This window comes from Sphaerodactylus townsendi, linkage group LG11, assembly GCF_021028975.2.
Source record: "Sphaerodactylus townsendi isolate TG3544 linkage group LG11, MPM_Stown_v2.3, whole genome shotgun sequence".
NCBI lineage: Eukaryota > Metazoa > Chordata > Lepidosauria > Squamata > Sphaerodactylidae > Sphaerodactylus > Sphaerodactylus townsendi.
The window spans coordinates 11,051,507-11,074,418 of NC_059435.1; the positions used below are offsets into that span (position 1 = coordinate 11,051,507).

General features: G+C 46.9%; 1 protein-coding gene across 1 annotated transcript in view; it reads left to right on the top strand.

Annotated features, from left to right (window-relative positions):
• Window positions 1-22,912, top strand: part of SUN3 (Sad1 and UNC84 domain containing 3) — a 38,558-nt gene that overhangs the window by 2,997 nt on the left and 12,649 nt on the right. Inside the window, exons 4-12 of the mRNA XM_048510429.1 lie at window positions 2,013-2,103; window positions 5,375-5,430; window positions 7,712-7,800; window positions 10,080-10,108; window positions 10,378-10,549; window positions 11,739-11,823; window positions 16,106-16,221; window positions 19,658-19,825; window positions 21,715-21,807. Coding sequence (XP_048366386.1) covers window positions 2,013-2,103; window positions 5,375-5,430; window positions 7,712-7,800; window positions 10,080-10,108; window positions 10,378-10,549; window positions 11,739-11,823; window positions 16,106-16,221; window positions 19,658-19,825; window positions 21,715-21,807 — 899 coding nt within the window. The remainder of the gene's footprint in view (window positions 1-2,012; window positions 2,104-5,374; window positions 5,431-7,711; window positions 7,801-10,079; window positions 10,109-10,377; window positions 10,550-11,738; window positions 11,824-16,105; window positions 16,222-19,657; window positions 19,826-21,714; window positions 21,808-22,912) is intronic.

A 22,912-nucleotide genomic window follows, 5' to 3' on the forward strand; every position in this document is an offset into this window, starting at 1 on the left:
CCCCCGTGTGACCAGCTGGCATGTGTCCAGGGACATGTGACCTGCCCCTGCTCATTGCCTTTTGAAACACGGCATGCTGGTACACTGGGCATCATATATTTCCCTGATTCTTCCTCTACAATGCAACCCCCCTGGGCAGTCACCAATCATTACCCATCAAACAACAGTCTTGAACGCTGCCTTTGGGTGACTTGAACGTCAGTTCACATTTGCTTGGTGGCTGGAAATTCCAGTACTGGGACTAACAGGGTAACAAATACCTTGTTACCAATAAAACTGAGTGTCACAGTCAAGAAAGCACAAGGCAGGACATTTTAAAGTCAAGGTTCATGTTGACTTTTCATAATTATATTTTACACAAGGTATATTTGATTACATGTCCCTAAAACATTTTAGGGATGTATTTCAAAAGCAACATCCCAACATATATGTATTTTGCAGTTTCACTTAAATCATTGGGACCTACATCTGAGTAGTTGCGCATAAGCTGGGCCACATTGCTGTGACCCTCAGTTGTTTAAGTGGAAGTAAGGGTTGTCAAAACAGATTAGATTCTGGGTTAGGGTTTAAGCATGTCCTAAAAAGTCACCCAAGCCATATTGCTGAATTATCAGTGCCATCCTACACTGGTCTGCTCAAAATCCTACTAAGGTCTATTGAGTAGGGCTTGGTTCCGAGGCGTACATTATTCGGGAGTAAGCTTGGTGAAGCAACCGTACAACGCTCCGGATGGGTGAATCACGACCCTAGGAGGGTTTACTCAGAAGCAAGCCCCATTGCCAGCAACCGAGCTTACTACCAGGTAAAGGATCATACCCAGGCTAGCCTAGATGTGTGTGTGTGTGAAGGGGTGATTCCCCCCACACATGATGAACTCTGCACGTGTGCCCACAGAAAGGGCTCCGAGTGCCACCTCTGGCACCCATGCCATAGGTTCGCCACCGCTGCTCTAAGCAGTGCTGTAGAGCCCCAGGGGCAGAGGCCAGGCGGTCATGAACACTTGCTGGGTGTCATCTGCATATTGGTGACATCGCAGCCCTAAAACTCCAAACTCAACCAGCCAGGGGGCACATGTAGATGAATGCTGTTCAGGCAGCGATTGGAGCCCATGGAAACAATCCAGGTTGCTTTCCCGCCTTTGCACAGAGACTCTTCTCTCTCTCTCTCTCTCTCTCTCTCTCTCTCTCTCACTCACTCACTCTCACTCTCTTTTTAAATTTCCTTCAACACTTGCGTAGCTTCCCAGGCATGCAGAAATGAATGCCCGCAGCCATGCCAGTCGTTCCAAGATATAACTAGCTTAGGCTGACCAGACGTCCCGCTTTTGGCGGGACCGTCACGCCTTTAAACAATTTGTCCCGCATCCTGCGGGTTCTTCAAATTGTCCCGATTTTGGGGAGGCTGCCTTCACCAGGGCTTACGTTTCCAGAATGACAGAGGCTGACAAGCGGCAGCCAGAAGGCCATGTGCTCCTGCGGCCAGGTGCACTGCCTTCCTGGGAGCCACCCGTTACCGTTTCAATAATGAGTGACAGGGCGGCAAATGGCAAGACCCAGAAGGCTGTGTGCTCCTGCGGCTGCATGCGCGCACGGCCGCCTCCCTTGTCCCAGATCACAAAGGTGACCATCTGGTCACCTTAAACTAGCTGCACCTGAGCAGCTGTGCTTATGGAACACACAAAAGAAAAAAGAAAGTGGGCTATGGTGAGCAGATTCTCCCTGACCGTGGACGGTGAGGTGGAAGGGAGGGAAATAAAGCACCTGCTGCTTGGCCATTCACAGGGGAGCAGCTCCAATCCACGATTTTGCAAAAGGATAGCTGGTTTAGCGATTTTTTAAAATCCAGAGTTGTGGGAAATAAAACAGGGCAGACTTGTTTTGGTGGATAGGACCTGTGTGACGTCTCCCCACCCAAAACGGTTTGTATCGTGTCCTATGCCTGTGATATCTGCCCTGTGCAGAATCAACCTCTGTGTTGCGTCGCTTCATTGCTCTTTTGCGTGTCCTTTCCAGGAAACATCCTCCAAATCTTCTTAAATGCGGTGTACCTAATCCTAATTCTTCCGGTTTGCTTAGTGAAAAAAGCCTGCAACTTCTCATCAAGGTAAAAAGGAAACAAGAGTAGCTTTTTTAAAAAAAATGTATGCTGGAAAATGCTAACCTAACAGCCTGACCTGTAATTCCAAAATGGTAGCTGTGTCCACCTGTTGAAACAAAGATGAACGGGAGTCTAGCAGCATTTCAGAGCCTCGCGAAATTTCATTCTGCAGAATTTAGTTTTTTTTTAAGTGGAGGTCATTTATCCAAATGCACTAGAGACTTACCTACGGTGTAGATGAAAATGGGTCTCTCCCAATGTGTTTTCGTATACCAATACTTCTTCTTCTAATGCCTGTCTCACGCAGCTTCCAAATCTGGACACAAAAAACACATTGCACAGTGGCAGCGGCAGCAAACAGGTGGGAACAGCAACTTCACCTTAGTGTTGTTATGGGGAGTGGACTTCATTTTCCCCCAAATTCACCTGTTTAGACCTAGCCATTGATTCCCTGCGTTCTCTTCAACTTCTCCTTTTGTAGTTTTCTGTTACGCTTCCACGCGCCTTTTTGTCACTCCCCTCCTGCAGGACATTTTGATATTATGCATCACAGGGTATTCAAGGAGGAGGGACGGGAGGGTTTGGGAAGACCTTGCCTGCCTCTGACCATCTGCAGAGCGCAATTCTGAAATTTGGCAGATCCTCCCACCCTTCCTGCCATTCCATCTTTCCATCAAAACAGAATTGAATTGAGATAGATTCCTGATACCTTAAAAAGAGGGAAATATATGGATTGTTGGATTTCAGGAAGACTCTTTTGACTAAAGGGGATTCAAGAGAATGCCACTTAGCGTCCTCCCATACATTCCCCAAAGTGTACTCTGCTGCCATCTGATGGGCACTTGAACAGAGCTATCTTACAATTCAGGCCCAGGGAGGCAGCATCCACTAGGTCAGGGGTAGGGAACCTGCAGCTCTCCAGATGTTCAGGAACTACAATTCCCATCAGCCTCTGCCAGCATGGCCAATTGGCCATGCTGGCAGAGGCTGATGGGAATTGTAGTTCCTGAACATCTGGAGAGCCGCAGGTTCCCTACCCCTGCACTAGGTGCTATTAAAAGGCTTTTTGCCCATGAACCATTTATAGTAACCTGAACCTTTCCTTTTATCCAGTAAAAGCTCTAAGATACCCCGGTCCTGAGTTTATTATTAGTCACTTATTACCCAATGGATGAAAGGAGTAAAAACAAATTGGAACTGGGGTCCCTCTCAACCTATAGCAGTGATGGCAAACCTTTTCGAGACCGAGCGCCCAAATTGCAACCCAAAACCCACTTATTTATCGCAAAGTGCCAACACAGCAATTTAACCTGAATACTGAGGTTTAAGTTTAGAAAAAATGGTCGGCTCCGAGGTGTGCATTAGTCAGGAGTAAGCTTGGCAGTAGTCGGTGGCTTTGCTTTGAAGCAACCGTACAACTCTTCCAGCGGGTGAATCACGACCCTAGGAGGGTTTACCCAGAAGCAAGCCCCATTGCCATCAACTGAGCTTACTCCCATTAAAGGATTGCGCTTTAGTTTTTCGCATGAAAATCAGTGGGGTTTAACAGCGCTGAACAGGGTTACCTACACTGCTTCCCCAAAACTAGGTCTTAGGTTTAATGCTAATAATCGAGCCCAGCGGCCCAAGCCAACCTAGATATGTGTATGTGTGTGCGCGCGTGGGGGGGGGTGACTCTGTGCGTGCCCACAGAGAGGGCTCTGAGTGCCACCTCTGGCACCCGTGCCATAGGTTCGCCACCACTGCACTAGGTGCCATTAAAAGGCCCATGAACCATTTATAGTAACCTGAACCTTTCCTTTAATCCAGTAAAAGCTCTAAGATACACCAGTCCTAAGTTTATTATTAGTCACTTATTACCCAATGGATGAAAGGAGTAAAAACGAATTGGAACTGGGGTCCCTCTCAACCTATAGGTATATAAACTGGGTCATAAGAATACACGTTGGAATGATCTGGCAGGCTCAGTGAAATAGGATGCTTCCTGAACTTAGCATACAAGGATACATGCAATCATATCACTTTTTTCACCAGTTCATCATGAAATTTGTAAACATTCGCCAGTATTTATTGATAATCTGTTGTTCCGAAAGGGGAAAACGTGTTCTTCAGACTCTCGTTAGCATCTCTGACCTGAAGAAGATTCCTCTCCTTTTGAACAACTTTCCCTCAACCACAAAAACAAATTGAAAAGCAAGGAAACTGAGTTTGAACCCTACACCTGCAGAGAGGTGGGCAGATGCAGAAAGATTTGCTCTTATGCAAGCCACTGTGCAGGTGCAGACCAGATGAAATGTGTTTTGCTTTCCAATCTTTGTTTGCCTGCCTCCCCGTTGATCAGTGCTTGGCAGCAGAAGGGAGGAAGGGTATAATCCACAACTCCATGAACAGCAGGACTCAGGCTCTTAAGGATACAGGGACATTTTCCAGGTGGTAGTCTGGGCTCATTTCTGCATGGTCCAAATATCCTGGGTTGAGCAAGGGAAATATCCCTGTTAGGCCAAGAAATTCTCAGAGTTCCCAGACCTGAAGCGGGTTTGTCCCGCGATAAATCCTCATCCTAGGATTTTCAAAAATCACCAATTTGGTGATTCTTTTCAAAAATCCCGTGGTGAACCCTCTACCGTGCGAACACCACGTGAGCAGAAATAGTTCATTTTTCCCACCCAGCCACCTGATCTCCCCGCCCCACTCCGCCCCACCCCCTGATCTCTCCACCTGACATCATGTCAGTATTCAACTCTGCTGAGCCGTCGAAAACGTGAGTGGGAATGTGATGTGATGCTGTGCCCCATTGTTTTTTGCTGCCACTTGCCATGTTGAGGCCTGTGCTGGGCCCTTTCCAGAACTGGAAAAAGAGGGGCTTCGTTTTCCCCCACTGCTGCCCAAAAACCACAGCCAATCGGAACATGGAACACCGGGGATGTTTGCACATGTACCGATATGCTCGCGGTTAAATACAAAAGACCCAGGCTCATGTGAAACAAACTGGAGTATTTCCTCCCGGTCTTCACTCGATTCCTTCACAGAAATGGGCAGCCATGTGAAGGGAGAAACTGAGATAAAATAGATTCGGATTATAAGAGACCAGTTATAATTGTGCCGTGCAGAAACGGCAATCCAGCTGGATGTAATTCTTTAACTGAAACAAGAGGTGGATTCATGCACATCTGAAACCAGAAAGCATAGCACCAATTCCAGAACCTTGCTTTAAGCAATTTCTGTAAAGCTTTCCATTATTAATTGTGACACTACATGTATCTTTGTTGTTTCTCAGAGAAAGCTGGTCTCAGAGAATTGTATCTTGCACCATCCTGTTCCTGTTGATTTTCGGTGAGCTTTCTACATTATAGGAAAATGACTCTTCAGCAGTGGTGGGATCCAAAAATTTTAGTAACAGGTTCTCATGGTGGTGGGATTCAAACTGTGGCGTAGTGCCAATGGGACTGGGCGGGGCATGACGGGGGCGTGGTCGGGCATTCCGGGGCGGGGCATTCCGGGGGCGGGGCTATGGCAAGGACGCAGCCGCTGCGCCAGTCCTTGGGCAGGAAACGAATGCACGCAGGCGCAGGCTGCCACGCGCGCCGGTGCACCTCCTGCTAGACTGCTTCAAGTTCTGCGCGCTACTGCTGAGAGGAGGGGCGTAACTAAGGCAAAAATCACGTGGCAAAATCACCCATTAGTAACCCCCTCTCGGCACACACAAATAATTAGTAACCTACTCTCGGGAACCTGTGAGAACCTGCTGGATCCCACCTCTGCTCTTTAGTATAGGAAACCCCACAACCAAGGTTCCCTGTAAGCTGCATGGTCATGCAAACACCACAGATCAGGCGGCTGCCAGCAGGGGGAGCTCTTGCAGATCCCTTGCTGACAGCTGTGTGCTGCTCAGGGGTAGGGAACTTCTGTGCAGTTCCCTACCACGGATACAGGGACTATTGCCCACATCCAAGGTTAGAACTGCTACAACAGCTTAGGGACAAAAAAGATGCCCTGGCTTTTTAATGTAGGCTTAATGGGATGTGATTTATCAGGTGCTATTACTTACCTCCTTGGGATCTCAAGAAGTAAGCAACAGATCTGGAAAGTTTGTACTCTGGAAAGTTCATCCCCTGGTCAGTGGTTAAGGTGCTGTTAGACTTGAATCTGTCGATTTCCCCGGAATAAGCCTCTGCTAAGAATTTAAGCAAAGCCCTGCAGGATCAGACCACTGGCCCATCTCTTTCAGCACCCTGTCTAATTCAGATAAAACAGATGGCGACAGACCCCACCCCCCTCCTCCCTCTGCACCCATGAGAGGCCAAGGCAATAGATGGAATACATACAATCACCCCAGCTGGTCAGGTGGTAATGCCTGGGTGAACAGAGCTGTTTTGCAGGCCCTGCGAAAATCCCTAACTTCCCTAGGAAGCCTATTCCACCAAATGGGGGCCAGGGCTGTAAAAGCCCGGGCCCTCGTGGAGGCCAGCAGGATGGTTTTTATTAGCCTAACCTACCTCACAGGGTTATTGTGAGGATAGAGGAGAGGAGGACAATGTTTAAGCTGCTTTAAGTCCCCATTAAGAAGAAAGGTGGGATACAAATGAAGTAAGTAAATAAACAAGCAAACAAATGGTTGGAGGCCCGCATACCTATGGAACTGTCTCTCCTGGTATGTCACCTGAAGAGCCCTGCAACCAGCTAATGAAAAGCTACTGGTGATCTCTGGCCCAAAAGATGTCTGGCCAGTCTCAACCAGGGTTAGGTCCTTTTTGGTTGTGGCTCCAACCTGGTGGAACGTTCTGCCTAGTGCCGGGATGGCAAACCTTTGACACTCCAGATGTTATGGACTATAATTCCCATCAGCCCCTGCCAGCATGGCCAATTGGTTCCACAGGGCCTGTAAGACAGAACTGTTCTACCAGGCTATTGGCTGATACATGGTTTTCCATCAGCTTGGCCTGGCCCCCCATTTATTTCCCTCCTGTTAAATAATTATTGTTATATATCATTACCATCAGACTCAAAATAGGTTTCAAATGGTTTTAAATGTATGTAAATTGGTTTTATATATTTATAGCAATTATTGGGAGCCACCCTAAGCCCGCCAGGGGAAGAACAGCATAGAAGGCTAATAAAGAAAAGAAAAAGAAAAGAAAAGAAAGAAAAGAAAGGGCAGATAAAACCTGTTGAAGGTTAGCCAACTGGGTCCAGTTTTGTCAGATCATACTAATACAGTGGTGGCGAACTGATGGGGCTGATGGGAATTGTAGTCCATAACATCTGGAGTGCCAAAGGTTCGCCACCACGGTACTAATATATTCCTCTGAGAACTCATGGCAAAAGGTTAGCCAGCTGTGCAGTGGCGTAGCGCCCAGGGAATGGGGGGCATCTTGCATCGGGGGCATGGCAGGGACGTTCTAAGGGTGGGCGGGGGCATGGCAGGAGCGCGGCAGGGGCGCAGGGCACACACATGCCCCCGGTGCAGTTTCCCCTCACTACGGCTCTGCAGATGTGTCCAATTGTAGCTGTCATATTAACATATTCCTCTCTGAAATTTTATGCCAAAGAGATTATTTGTGGGACAAGGGGCGAAAGATCAAACTTGTGACTGCTGGCTTTTTGTTCCTCACAGGTGCTGGTTACCTGGGACTGTTTGACGGCAGCACTCTTCAGATTTTTGGGGATGGCTGGAAAGACTTCTCCATTTGTGACTGCATCGAGGTGACTGAATTATTCAGTCTCCCTACCCGCTGTGTCAGAAATTGTGTGCCTTTAATACACGCTACTGGCTCATTGATTTTTCCATTCATACTTAGAAGCATCTCTAAGAAGGATGCCTCACTACTTAACTCTATTGAATTCAGAACTAGATCACTACGTTTTTCTTCTGTTTTTGCTCCTGTGTGTTTAGTAGCTTTCCCCATCACTTTAGTCTCCATGCCCAGAAAACAGAAATTACTGGCTTGCTTTTTTTGAATGTCAGCCTGTGGTTTAAATCACTGGCCCAGGACCAATAATGAACTGCAATCTAATTCAAAATAGAAAAAGAAGATACGTTTTTTTAAATACCAACTTTTCTCAACTTTTCAGTAGTCTCAAAGCAACTTAAAATTCCTTCCCTTCCTCTCCCCACAACAGACACCTTGAGAGGTAGGTGGGGCTGAGAGTTCAGAGAAAACTGTGACTAGCCCAAGGTCACCCAGCAGATTTCACGGGGAGGAGTGGGGAAACAAATCCAGTTCACCAGATAACAGTCCGCTGCTCCTGTGGGGGAGTGGGGAATCAAACCTGGTTCTCCAGATTAGAGTCCACCTGCTCTTAACCACTACACCAGGCTGACTAAACCTGTGGCGTAGGAGGTTAAGAGCTTATGTATCTAATCTGGAGGAACCGGGTTTGATTCCCAGCTCTGCTGCCTGAGCTGTGGAGGCTTATCTGGGGAATTCAGATTAGCTTGTACACTCCCTCACACCCCAGCTGGGTGACCTTGGGCTAGTCACCTTGGGCTAGTCACAGCTTCTCGAGCTCTCTCAGCCCCACCTACCTCACAGGGTGTTTGTTGTGAGGGGGGAAGGGCAAGGAGATTGTAAGCCCCTTTGAGTCTCCTGCAGGAGAGAAAGGGGGGATGTAAATCCAAACTCTTCTTCTTCTTCTTCTTCTTCTTCTTCTTCTTCTTCTTCTTCTTCTTCTTCTTCTTCTTCTTCTTCTTCTTCTTCTTCTTCTTCTTCTTCTTCTTCTTCTTCATCTTTTTTTTCCTGGTTTAACTGAAAGGGGAAATTTCATCCTCAGACCACCTTTCCTTTATAATCACTGATCAAATGCTGAATGAATACTTCTGCAATTAAGGCAGACTATGGTTTTGTTTGCCAACTGCTGCAGCTTTTTAACCCCCTATTTAATACTGTGTTTTGGGAAAAGTCGAATATGATACTGGATATAGTACAATAGCCTGCCTAGGGTTGTCGAGTGTCTGGAGAAAAAAAAATGTCCTGCCCCTTGCTCTGAAATGTTTCATCTGCTCATTTGCACACATTAAGTCTCTGTTCATGAGACAAGATTTTAGTCTCCAGGCCTGCTAGTAATTCTCTTTGATGCTTCTTCTCCCAGAGATGATGTTTTCTAATGTAGGTTATTAGGACTTGTCTGATCCCACAACTGAAAATCATGGAACACTGTGCTTGGATGCATGCTTGTGGAATATCTGATTTAAAGGGTTCAGAAATGGGAAGTGCTTCTAATAAGTGTAACGTTAAGTGTGGTACAGAAAACATGGTTACTCAGAATTCCCAGTCCACTGGACAGTAGTTCTCTTCACCAAAAGCATCAAAGCCCACCATTTTATTTCCAAACTTAGAGCTGTGTGCTCCATACAAACAGACATCTAGGCCCCTTCCGCACATGCAGAATAATGCACTTTCAATCACAACTGTTTGCAAGTGGATTTTGCTCTTCTGCACGGCTGCAAAGTGCATTGAAAGTGCATTATTCTGCATGTGCAGGAGAGGCCCTAGTTGTTCCTCAGATCAAACCCAGCAGGCAAGGAAGGACAAATTACTTCTCATATGGTGTCCAGAACTTCTTATTGGCTCCTTCTTACGGGCTTCCAAGGACTCCTCTTATTCAAGTACAGATCAAGTTTTTATCAGCTTCACATCCAGCCTTTGCCCTGACCTGTATGGCCCATGCTAGCCGAATCCCACCATCTCTCAGAAGCAAAGCAGGGTTGTCCCTGGTTGCTACTTGGATGGGACACCACCAAGGAGATCCAGGGTTGCTATGCAGAAGCAGCCGAAGGCAAACCACCCTCTATTTGACTCTTGCCTTGAAAACTCTATTGGGCCCCCTGGGTCAACTACAACTTGATGTTCCTTTCAACCATATTTGGCTTTCCCAGACTGTAAGCTAGCATCAGAGTGTAGCTTCATTGTCATTGATTATTTATTATTGTAGAATTATCTTCTTGGTCTGTGTTAAGTCTGTGATTTTTTTTCTCCATACAGGGTGAAAGAAAGGATTTAAGGTCGCTAATGTAAGAACACTTTTCAGATCTTTTTATATGAATACTAACCAAGTATTTCTACCCTGCTGATCTTGGGAAAGAAAAGATTGCCTCAGTGTCTGGACTACGTACTCCTTACTATGTTAGTTGTTGTAGAGATGGAGAAGGCGTTAATCATGGTTGCTCTCTGAATTCAGTAGATCATCAAGAGAAACGGCCTTAGAGTTTCTTGCAGACCTGAAGGAATTGAATTAGCAGTAATTTATGTCGCTTTCTCGGCTCCATTGTCTCCTCCCTAGAAAAGCCCATCACATTTTGCAAAGAAGGGCACTGGTCCTCACTGCTCTAAAGGAGGAGACGGCGAAACTACAATCTCAGCTGCATTTTCTGAGCTCGAATATGGACCACATTGTTCGTGAGGCAGTCAGGGAAGTTCTAGCAAACTACACCAGCAAAGGCATTACAACGTGGGTAAGAGGAAGGAAGGGGAGCTTATGAGCTGAAAGAGGCATTATTCCTACCCCTGCCCTTCCACTCCATGGAGCAACATTTGCATCTTTCTTCCAACTGAAGCGGCTCTTGTGTTGGAAGAAGGCTCCTTGGAGAATGGATGGATCTACCCCAAAATGAACACTAGGCTCCCCGCCCCTCTAGAAAAAGGAGTATTTTACATGGGCTTGCAAGTTTACTATGTACATTGTGCAAGTTTACTATGTACATTGGTGTATAGTAGTGTTTGTGAGCGGGGAGGAGTCATCTTAAATTCAGGACCGTCTTCCTTTTGGGAAAACAGGGAGGGATCCAAATATACCGTTACATTAAATCAGCAATGGGTAGCTCATTTTGCAAAATTCTCACGAGCCAGTGCCTTGTTTTGCAAGCTCCATGCCACCCAAATACACATTTATTATTTATTTTATCATATTTTTATGCCTCTGCCTGTGCCTGGACTCTCAAAGCCCCTACCTTATATAGCTAGGAATCAGGAAACAGTCTCCCATTAGTAAGGTGACCAGATGGTCACCTTTGTTATCCGGGACAGGGAGGTGGCCATGCGCTGCTACAGCATAAACCGTCAAGGCAGAGTCCCCAGAAGCTTCCGTGGAGTAGCTGGCCGCCCAGGAGCTATGCACCCGGGCTTTTCTAGAGCTTCGCGGTTTGCCGCTCCCTGTCACTGAGGCGGCAAACGCGGAGCCCCAGAAGCCTTTGTGAAGTCCTGCTGCCGGAAAGATGGGAGGCTGCCTCACCACTCGCCTCATGCGCCCCCAAGACAGTGCAGCAGCCTCCCCAATCGGGACATTTTGTAGAACCCGCGGGACACGGGACAAATTGTCCAAAGGCGGGCGGGCCCCGCGAAAAGCGGGACGGCTGGTCAGCCTACCATTAGACAATCAGGCAAGGAGAGAAGCTTGATTCCCCCCCCCCCTTTCTGCTTATGTACAGGCGCATCAGAGACTCCTCTTGCGGCACCAAAAGAGGGCAAGGGAGCCATGCTCCGAATGAACAGCTCACCATTCTTTGAAACTAAGCCAAGAATATCACTTGCCACCACAACCGACGCGGCTCATGTTTGTTTCTGTCGTCATTTCCCTGCTTCACAAATAGATATGGCTATAATGGTGTCAGTGTTATAAACTTTTTATCTCTTGTTTACTATCAGACTGTTCAAAAGATGCTCACAGAAATGATGGACAAGCTGGATGAGCACGAGGTTCAAATGCCCGATTATGCCCTCGCATCGGCAGGTATTATTAGTTCTAGTTACTAGTGGCCAAATCCCTTGTGCCTGGCCTTTTGGAAACCTGTGTTGTTCAGATATAACATAGAACACTCCAGTCTAGAGCGGAATAAATGCCAGGAGGTTACAGGACATCTGTGCAGTGTCCCCTGCCTTTCACCTTCTGCACCAGCAAAAGCAACTTAAAAACCTTCAAAGGCAACTCCACGTTCTAATAGACCAGGTCTGAGGAACGAATCAGTGTAGCTGTCAACTTTCACAAAGCTAATTGGTGGGAAAGCGTGGATCTAATAGTGGTGGATTCCACACAGCATAAATATAATGTCTTTAGGGCAGTATAAAAATATCTATTTTGGCATTTTGTGTTCCCAAAGTGTGCTTGTGTTCCCACAGTGTGCTTGTGTTCCCACAGTCGCCAGCCAAAATGAATCTTTCCCCCCACCTGTTGCATGGAGCTCTTGTCAGTTTCACAGTGGCACCCGCCATTTTGTGTGCTGCCGTAGATTCTCTGGAGATTTCCTACTGAGGTTTCCTCTGCTTGCAACTCATCCGTTTGCTTTTTCACTGTAAAAGTAGATGAATAAAGCTTGTTTTGCCTAGCAATCCTGTGCACGTATCATTTTTCTTTTGTTGTTGTTGTTGTTTTGAGGGGGATGTCTGTGAAGTTATGGCAACACAAATCTGGGCATATTGCAGCTTATCTAATCGTGTCACCGTAGCTTTGCAGACATCCCCTCAAAACAAAACAAAACACAAAAAATGACACATGCACAGGATTGCTGAGCAAAACAAGCTTTATTCATCTCCTTTTTACAATGAAATAGTGAATAGATGAGCTGCAAGTAGAGGCAGAGGCGTAGCTACAAGGGAGAAAAGGGTGCGTGTTGCGCCAGGGGCGCTCCTGGGAGGCAGCAAAAATGTAAGGTTTGTTTTTTGTATTTTTTAGTGTTTTCAGTTTGTGGCCTGCAGGGGGTGCAGTTTTTAGGCTAGCAGCACCAAAATTTCAGGGAGTTTTCAGGGGACTCTCCTGATAATACCACCCAAGTTAGGTGAGGTTTGGTTCAGGGGGTCCAAAGTTATGGACTCCCAAAGGGGGTGCCCCATCCCCCATTGTTTCCAATGGGAGCTAATAGGAGATGGGGCTGCACCTTTGAGAATCCATAACTTTGGACCCCCTGAACCAAACTTCACCAAACCTGGCTGGTATCATCAGGATAGTCTCCTAAAGATACCCTGAGAGTTTGATGATGCTAGCCTAAAAACCTCGCCCCTTGCATGCCTAAAACTAAAAAAAATACTGAAAAATACAAAAATCACAAACAAACATTGGGGGGGGGGAGCAAAATGCAGATTTTGCACCGGGCTCCATTTTCCCCAGCTACGCCTCTGAGTAGAGGAAGAAACCTCCGTGGGAAATTTTCATGGAGAATCTGATGCAGCACACAACATGGCAGGCGCAAGAGGCGGAAATGAAAGTAAGAGGTTTGGGCGGGAGAAATACAGCATTTCCTGCTTGCTGTTGTTCGCTCAATAGGCAGGAATCATCTTCTGCCTCAGTTGGGAGAAAAAAGATAGCGATTTTTGAAAAACCCAGGTTGAGAGGAATAAAACAGGCTGAAATCATTTTAGGGAAGGGAGCTGCGCAAAGTTCTTTGCCAAAACAATTTTTGTAACTCAAAACTTTATATTCGTGCTGTGCGAAAGCCACCCTTGAGATGCAGGGAAAACTTTTAGTAGCTTGCAGAGCAAACCTCGCAGAATTGCTCCAGTCAAAAGCCATGGATTTCAGTGGGCTTACACTGAAGTAAGTGGCTTTAAGGGTAGCACGGCAAGGGAACCTAGTCCCATTAAAGTTCTTCATTTCTCCACCCACACCAGCTGTATTAGAGGCCCCTGAAATACTGTCAGATATTTAATAGAAATACTAAGAGATTCTTTTTTTAAAAAAAGATAGATTCTTAATAAGCAGAATTGCACAGAGGCAAAATAAAAATAGGCAGAGACTGCTGAGTTCGCTTTTACAGAGAAAAGTTTACTAGCATAAAAGAGAGGTAGGTTACATGGAGATAAAACAAGAAATCATATATATTGTCGAAGGCTTTCGCGGCCGGAATCACTGGGGTGCTGTGTGGTTTCTGGGCTGTATGGCTGTGTTCTAGCAGCATTCTCTCCTGACGTTTCACCTGCATCTGTGCCTGGCATCTTCTGAAGATGCCAGCCACAGATGCAGGCGAAACGTCAGGAGAGAATGCTGCTAGAACACGGCCATACAGCCCGGAAACCACACAGCACCCCAAGAAATCATATGCTCATAAAGTACGCACTCAAGACTACATCTTGTCTGTGTCTATCTGATCAGCCTCATGGCTAATGGCTTCTGGATCTTACATCATTCTCTCTAAAGCAGAAGAAGAGGAAGAACAAGGAACAAAGAAAACGGTTAACTTTATGACCTCTGATGTACGTGCTTACTAACATGTAGTTTATGTTGATGATAATAGACTGGGGGAACAGACCAGGTCATAAAACAGTGACTTCAACATTTAGTTTACATACACAGTTAACCCTTTAGTAACTAGATTGTGTGGCAGACACTTGCAAATACCAACAAATACCTAAGAAACTCCAAGGAGAAATTTCTCTAGCGGGCTTTGTCATACCGCTGGGCTTTTGGAGTGTCCAGTCGTTGATAGGGGTCCCCTCCTCTTCCTCTTCTTCACTTCTGGGTCTCTTATCACCTATGGGACCCATTTCTCCCCCCTTTTGGGAGGGTTTTAATGAGGGTTATTGCGGACATTGTTTGTTACTGATTGCTGCGTTTTAAATTGTTTTAATGTATTTAAGGGTTATTGCATATATGTGATTTATGTTGTTCACCGCCCAGAGCCCTTCGGGGGTAGGGCAGTATACAAAACCCAATAATAAATAAATAAATTGATGGATGGATGGATGGATGGATGGATGGATGGATGGATGGATGGATGGATGGATGGATGGATGGATGGATGGATGGATGGATGGATGGATGGATGGATGGATGGATGGATGGATAAATGGATGGATAAATGGATGGATAAATGGATGGATGGATAAATGGATGGATAAATGGATGGATAAATGGATGGATGGATGGATGGATGGATGGATGGATGGATGGATGGATGGATGGATGGATGGATGGATTAGATGGATGGATGGATGGATTAGATGGATGGATGGATGGATGGATGGATGGATGGATAAAATGGATGACGGATGGATGGATGGATGGATGGATGGATGGATGGATGGATGGATGGATGGATGGATGGATGGATGGATGGATGGATGGATAAATGGATGGATAAATGGATGGATAAATGGATGGATGGATGGATGGATGGATGGATGGATGGATGGATGGATGGATGGATGGATGGATGGATGGATGGATGGATGGATGGATGGATAAATGGATGGATGGATGGATGGATGGATAAATGGATGGATAAATGGATGGATAAATGGATGGATGGATGGATGGATGGATGGATAAATGTATGGATGGATAAATGGATGGATGGATGGATGGATGGATGGATGGATGGATGGATGGATGGATGGATGGATGGATGGATGGATGGATGGATAAATGGATGGATAAATGGATGGATAAATGGATGGATGGATAAATGGATGGATGGATGGATGGATGGATGGATGGATGGATGGATGGATGGATGGATGGATGGATGGATGGATGGATGGATGGATGAATGAATGAATGAATGCACTTGTCAGCTGGGATTCCAGGAAGGCAAAGTACTACATCCAGAGCAGTTGCTGGACCAGGATTTGGTAACCAGATGCCCAGAAGCTGCAAGGGTGTCAGAATTTGGATCCATAGGATCCAGAGGTACCATTTTGCAACGGCTGTGGTCTTTCCGGCAGGCAGATCCCAGAACAGGCTAGCTGAAGTTTGCTGCCCCACCCAGGGATGGGGTTTGCAAGGCACCTTGGGTTTTGAGCTGGCCTCCACTTAACATCTACACGAAAACCCTGTGGGAGATTGTTCAGTGATTTTCAACATCATGCTGCTGTGCTGAGGACCCCTCTCCATCGCTGTTGATAGCAACCATAGCAACCACACGAACAAGAACAGGTGGATTCTCCTTTACCCCAAGTTGCAATTCTTGTAAAAATAATGGCCGGACATTTTGAACTATTTGCTCTGCGTGTTCTCACGCAATAAATCATTTCACCTCGTTGTTTAAACACTACAGCATTACTGTATGACTGTTTCAATACAGGTGCCAGCATTGTTCATTGCAGGACCACCAGGAGCTACCGCCACGAGGGAGGAAATTACTACTGGATGTCTTTCCCCATACTTCCATTTGTGCGACCTCCAGAAGTTATGCTTCAGGTGCAGAAAGATATGAAAAGGCAGCTTTCAAGGGTTCTTTCATCTAAACGGGTTCATTCCCCTTCACAGCAGTGGCGTAGGAGGTTAAGAGCTTGTGTATCTAATCTGGAGGAACCGGGTTTGATTCCCTGCTCTGCCGCCTGAGCTGTGGAGGCTTATCTGGGGAATTCAGATTAGCCTGTGCACTCCCACACATGCCAGCTGGGTGACCTTGGGCTGAAGTCCACAGCTTCTTGGAGCTCTCTCAGCCCCACATACCTCACAGGGTGTTTGTTGTGAGGGGGGAAGGGCAAGGAGATTGTAAGCCCCTTTGAGTCTCCTGCAGGAGAGAAAGGGGGGATTTAAATCCAAACTCCTCCTCCTCCTCCTCCTCCTCCTCCTCCTCCTCCCCCCCCCCTCCTCCTCCTCCTCCTCCTCTTCTCCCCCCTCCACACTCCTCCTCCTCCTCCTCCTCTTCTTCTTCTTCTTCTTCTTCTTCTTCTTCTTCTTCTTCTTCTTCTTCTTCTTCTTCTTCTTCTTCTTCTTCTTCTTCTTCTTCTTCTTCTTCTTCTTCTCTTTCTTCTTCTTCTCCTTCGTCTCCTTCTTCCTTCTTCTTCTTCTTCTCCTCCTTCTTCTTCTTCTTTTTCTTCTCCTCCTTCTCCTCCTTCTCCTTCTTCTTCTTCTTCTTCTTCTTCTTCTTCTTCTTCTTCTTCTTCTTCTTCTTCTTCTTCTTCTTCTTCTTCTTCTTCTGTCCTTTCCCCTTTTCCAAGTGGCAAAGCTGGGTGTCGCTTCAGCTGTAGGTCTAGCACAGCAATGACAGGGTTTCTGGAGAACAGCTTTGGCCTCATTTTTGCCTGTCCAGATCTTAAGGAGGCCTCCCCTGTTCCTAAATGGAGATCTTCTTGATACTGGGAACAGGGGTGTAGGGGGAGCAAATGGTGCCTGGCCGCCAACCCCTGTGGCCCCACCCCCACTCCACTCTTACCTTTTTTTGCTGGCTGAAAACAGCTTTCTGCCAGCAGAAAACGGGCCAGGCTGGTGGGGGCGTGGTCAGTGGCAGAGCTATAAGGGCGCAGGGTCAGGAGCAATTTTCCACCCCCACCGGTGCACACCCAGAGCACAGCGCGCACACCGGTGCGTGCCTGGTGCCCCACCCCCTTATAGATCTGCCACTGACCGGGAAAGCCCCCAAGTATGCCCCGTTTTGCACTCCCATGGGCCCCTGTACCGGAGGTGCACCGATGCATAGCTGCCACAGCTGTGTCAGTGTCCATGTGTTGCACTGTTGCGATGCACTCCAGTGCAAGCCAGGTGCACATGGCAGTCAGGTGCCTGTTCATAAACATGGGGGGTGGGGGGTGGGGGTTTCGAATCTCAGAAATGCACTGACCCCCCCCCCCTTCTTCTGGGGAAACCACACTTATGTGCAAGAACAGTGGCTGTCAGTGTGGGCCAGACTGGCTGCCAGCCAAATGAGGCAGTTGGCAGCAAAGGCTGGGGGAGCGGGTCTTGGCCATGGCCATCCTGTCAGGGTGGCTTGAGATGGCCTGGGACCAGATGAGCTCTCCCACCCACTTTTGCTCCAGATGGCTTCACAGGTCTTGTGCTGCCATTGGCCCAGCTGGCTCCATCCCAAGCTGCACGCCAGAGGCCCTCGACAGGGTCTGGAATGGGGAGGGGTCTCTGTTTCATGTTGTGCACCATGGCATGGAAATGAAGAGCTTCGCCACAGGCTCTGGCTGCTGGGCCTTCTGGCTGCCGGTGTGGCGTAGGGATTGGAAATGCTTCTTCAGCTGCCCAATTGCCTGCTCAGTGATCGTGCACATCTTGTGGCATGGCCAGATGCAGGCAGCCTTAATCCTCCAGGGCATCCCGTGTTTAAGGGGTGAGGAGATACAGAAGGATTGGGTTGCCTCTATCACTGGTGAGAAACAACAGCATGGCCGTCACCTGCGGGCTTCTTGGACAGCTTCTCCACCTCCCCTCAACCCCACCAAGGAGCCATCCCTTGCTCTCTGGCCCCCACGCCAGCAGCTGGTTGAGGCTGGAGGTCGTGAATATTTGGGTGTCATGGATGCCACTGGGAAATTTGGCAACGAGATCAATGAATACCCCACAGTGGTCCCAGAATGCCTGGATGTTGATTCTGTAGTACCAACGGAGGCTCCAGTACACTTGCAGGAGGCTATCAGAGTGACAGGAGTGCAGCATCAACACCATCAGGGAATCCAGCCATGGTGGCAAAGCCTGCCTGTATGGAGGCCAACTCAGCTCCCTCCATTAGGAACCTCATGAGTGTCGCCAGGTTGGCAAGCATGGTGTTGAAGAACCTGTGCAGGTAGCAGCAGGTGGAGGATTGGGAGACATCTAGAAGCTCCACCCCTCATCCCCCCCCCACCCTGAAACTTATTAATGGCTAGGAACCAGAGGGAGAGCAGGACTCCCTAGAGGACAGGGGTAACCCATGGTGATGGAACCTGTCCCTGAATGGATGAACCAACCTCACAGATCCCCTGTATGGTGGCTCTGTTGAGTCAAAAGCTGTCCAGGCAAATTCTGTCCAACAGGAGGAGGGGCTGATGAACACCCTGTACCTTTGGGCTGCCATCTGTTGCCAGTGAATGGTGACCCAAATGTACAAGTTCAGCCTAAGGTGGATATGACAGCAACCTCATAGGGAGGAGGGTACAGAGGGCACCATGACACATCTGAGGGTGACATGCCCTGTGTGGAGGCCGGACACGGGGCAGTTTTATCCCTGGGATCCCCCTCATCCTCTCTCTGGTATCTGCTGCATTCCATATTTCATGTGGGGACATCTGGTTCTCTCCCTGGACCAGTATCCCATGAGACACATGTGGTCATTGTGACGATGCAGTGAGGATAGGAGCACATGGGCAAGAAGGGTTCCCATAGCATCGGCCAGCCCTCGCATTCCTCTTTGTCTGCATGTGATGACCACATCCTCTTCACCTGATGGCAAAGAACAGAACAACATAAGAACGAGCCAGCTGGATCAGACCAAAGTCCATCTAGTCCAGCACTTTGCCACTCGCAGCAGCCCACCAGATGCCTTTGGGAGCTCACATGCAGGATGTGAAAGCAATGGCCTTCTGCTCCTGCTGAAGGCCAGCATCAAATGCACTGGACAGATGCCAAGAAGATTCTCTTGTTTAGCCTGGTGGTGGACTATTCTAGTTTCTCACTGGCGACTGATGGTGTGGCCTTCTGGCAGATTGCCAATGAAAGTGTGTCGGTGCAGAGTCTCTCCTGGGAAAATGTGCAAATATCTGTTGAACATTCTGTACCAAATGGACAAAAAGTAGAGGGAGAAAGACTGCCCCTGGATCCCAAACACCAGGAACACTTCCTGTTCCTAATCAACCAGCAGTTCTGGTTTCTCTGGAGGAGATTTGCAAGATAAAACCATTCAGGATTGCTTTGTGTTCTCTTGCAGCCAAACCGTTCACCTGGGATGTGCTGGTCCTTCCCTACCAATCGAGGGGAAGCCGTAATCAAGTTAGTCAGAAGAATTTTCCCAACAATGGTCACGTTAGAACACATAAGTAAGAAAGTCTCCCCCACTGGAAAAACTGACAGTGCACCGAAAGATTTTGTTATTTATGTGAGCATCATCTTTGAGTTTTCATATAAGATTGTAGAAAAGGGTTTTTAAAATGTATTTAAAAGCATGATACACTGTCTTAAGTTGCAAAAAATTTTACATGAAAAAGGATAATCTCCGTATTTAAAAAAAAAACCCAGTTCCTTTAATTGTATAAGACACAATCTGGAATAGTTTCCAAACATTTTGCTATAACTGTTATCTATACATGTGATGTGTTTTGCAAACAGATGTTGTTCAGAAATCCTAAACTTTGCTGTTTACTCACCTAATGGTCTAAATGCTATTTAGTGCTATCCCATTAACTTTTCAGAGCATTTATGCGGTCCCAATATAATTAAAGATGCCATTAATTAGTTTACCGGTAGGGTGCTGTGTGGTTTCCGGGCTGTATAACTGTGTTCTAGCAGCATTCTCTCCTGACGTTTTGCCTGCATCTGTGGCTGGCATCTTCAGAGGATCCTCTGAAGATGCCAGTCACAGATGCAGGTGAAATGTCAGGAGAGAATGCTGCTAGAACACGGCCATACAGTCCGGAAACCACACAGCACCCCAGTGATTCCAGCCGTGAAAGCCTTTGACAATACAGTTTACCAGTAATTTACTAAATACTCACTGGGATACATAATTTGTGTAGATAGGTAATAGAAAATGTCACATTTAGATGATGCATAGCTACCTAAAAGGAAAATGTGTCTTGACAGCCATGTATCAATACCTGAGCACTCTAGCCCAAGTTCAGGGTTCACAGAAGACACGCTGAACCTCATAGGTGGAATGAGGGCATGTCTGAGTCTGCTTCAGCTAAAAACTCTAGCAAACTATGGCCCTCCAGATGTTCATGGACTACAATTCGCATCAGCCCCTGCCAGCATGGCCAAGTGGCAGGGCTGATGGGAATTGTAGTTCATGAACATCTGGAGGGCCATAGTTTGAAGACCCCTGATCTACAGCTTCTCAGAACACTGGTCCTTTAAAACTGTATAAAAGGGATTTTCTACCTATGTTAGAGGGGATTTTCAAGTCTGAACATACAGCTATACTTCTATGGAGGGTTTTTTTGGGGGGGGGGTAGTAAAAGGGTTATTGCTTCCCTCATTAGGTCTGGTCTGTGACTAGAATGCCAAGAACTACAGATAAAATTACTGGCATTCACTCTGATTTGGACTCCACAGTTAGTCCAGGTTTGGGTGATGTGTGATGAGAAATCTGATTGTTTCGTATGGATACCAGGGTCTTAACTGGTGAAGATATGTCTACCTCTTGTTCCTTCTAATTTGACTGTCACAGTGTGCCATATCTGCTTGTCCTGTGCCCTTCCTCTGAGAATGCAGACCAGGGAAAGAGGTCACTAGTGTCCACAAATAATGGGAAGCCATCTAGCCAAAATCTGTGGATGATTCACTGAAAGATGTGCTCCAGACAAATCCCCTGCTTTGGGGCACACACTCACCTGTCGAGACACAACATATTATTATTATTATTATTATTATTATTTATTTGATTTAATATACCGCCCAATCCCCGAAGGGCCCCATATTGGCAATACTTTAAATATTACGCAAGTGCCTCAATAAAAACATGTGATTCAAAATTCGCTAATACTATTTTCAAGAAATCAAGTGACACATTATTTTTTAATAATGGAATAGCCAAACATTGCTACTGCTAAAACAGCTAACTGTGCTTTCTGATCCAACTAGTTCAGGGGTCTGCAACCTGCGGCTCTCCAGTTGTTCGTGGACTATAATTCCCATCAGCCACAGCCATGCTGGCAGGGGCTGATGGGAATTGTAGTCCATGAACATCTGGAGAGCCGCAGGTTGCAGACCCCTGAACTAGTTCCTTGATTGCTAATGATGTGCCTTCCTGCCTCCCTCCTCCTCAAGGGATTAAAAGAAGAAAACGAGGAAGATGGACTTTTCTTGGGGGATTTTGTTTACAATGCTGAAGGAGACGTAGTCCAGACTTTCAAACTGCAGGTAGGATGAGCATGGGAGAAGGAACAATGCCCTTCAAAATGTCACTCAATGCTTTTTGACTCGCCCATCAGAAGATGTCTCCTTAGACTGGAGGAACGCTTCAGAATTTGTTCTGTAGAGTGGTAGAGCATGACTTCCCAAGGTAAAACTGAACAAAGCATCTGTTTCCAGGAGTCTTCCTTTAGGGAAGGCTAAACTGAGGGATAATTAAATGTAACTGTCACATCTGAGAAGTAATGAGAATAGCTGGATGTAAATAGCAGGAAGTAGGAAATAAAATGTGGAAGTAGGAAATAATATCAAAGAGTCTGGGACTTTTCAGCCAACAAAGAAATGGATAATGCATGGGGAAATCTGAAAGAGGCTTATAAAATTATGCATAGGAAAAGAAAGCGAATAGTGGCATTTTCCCCACAGTCAATATATCCTGGGATAAGTGAACCATCCCAGTTTGGCCATGATTTCCGGGTCTAACTCTTGCCCGCCCTGCAAGATTTCCCTTATCCCGCGCCTTTCAAAAAACGATGAAATTGGAGATTCTTTTTAAAAACCCATGCCGCTCCTGCTCCCATTCAAACACTGCGGGAGACACACGAGGTTACTTTTCCTGCCTCACTGGCTGCAGCCAATCAGAACGGCGGAAAAACGAGACAGTTTGCGCATGTGCGGTAACGTCAGCGAGGAAAATAATACTAAACCGGGGGCCATGCGTGATCACCTGGAGTTCTTCCTCCCGGCCCGAACATGCTGACTGGCTGCCGTGCGGAGGGAGGACCAAGATGGAAACATCCCAGTATGTGTGATCCCGGTTTTCCCCCATGATATTTTGGCCGTTGGGAAAATGCCAGAGAGAGCTTTTTCTCCCTCTCTGATCTTGGTGGAATTTGTGGGCACCTCACAAAATGGTTGGCCAGTTGACTGAGAATTGATGAAATGGAATATTTATTCACTTAACTATGGAGGGTTTTTTCCAGGGGTGGTGGTGGTGTAGTAAAGCCTAGTGCTTCCTTCTGTTCCAGAGGGAGGGACTCCATTAGGTCTGATCTGTGACTAAATGCCAGGTACTGCAAACAAAATTACTTGAATCCACTAGTGATGACCCAAG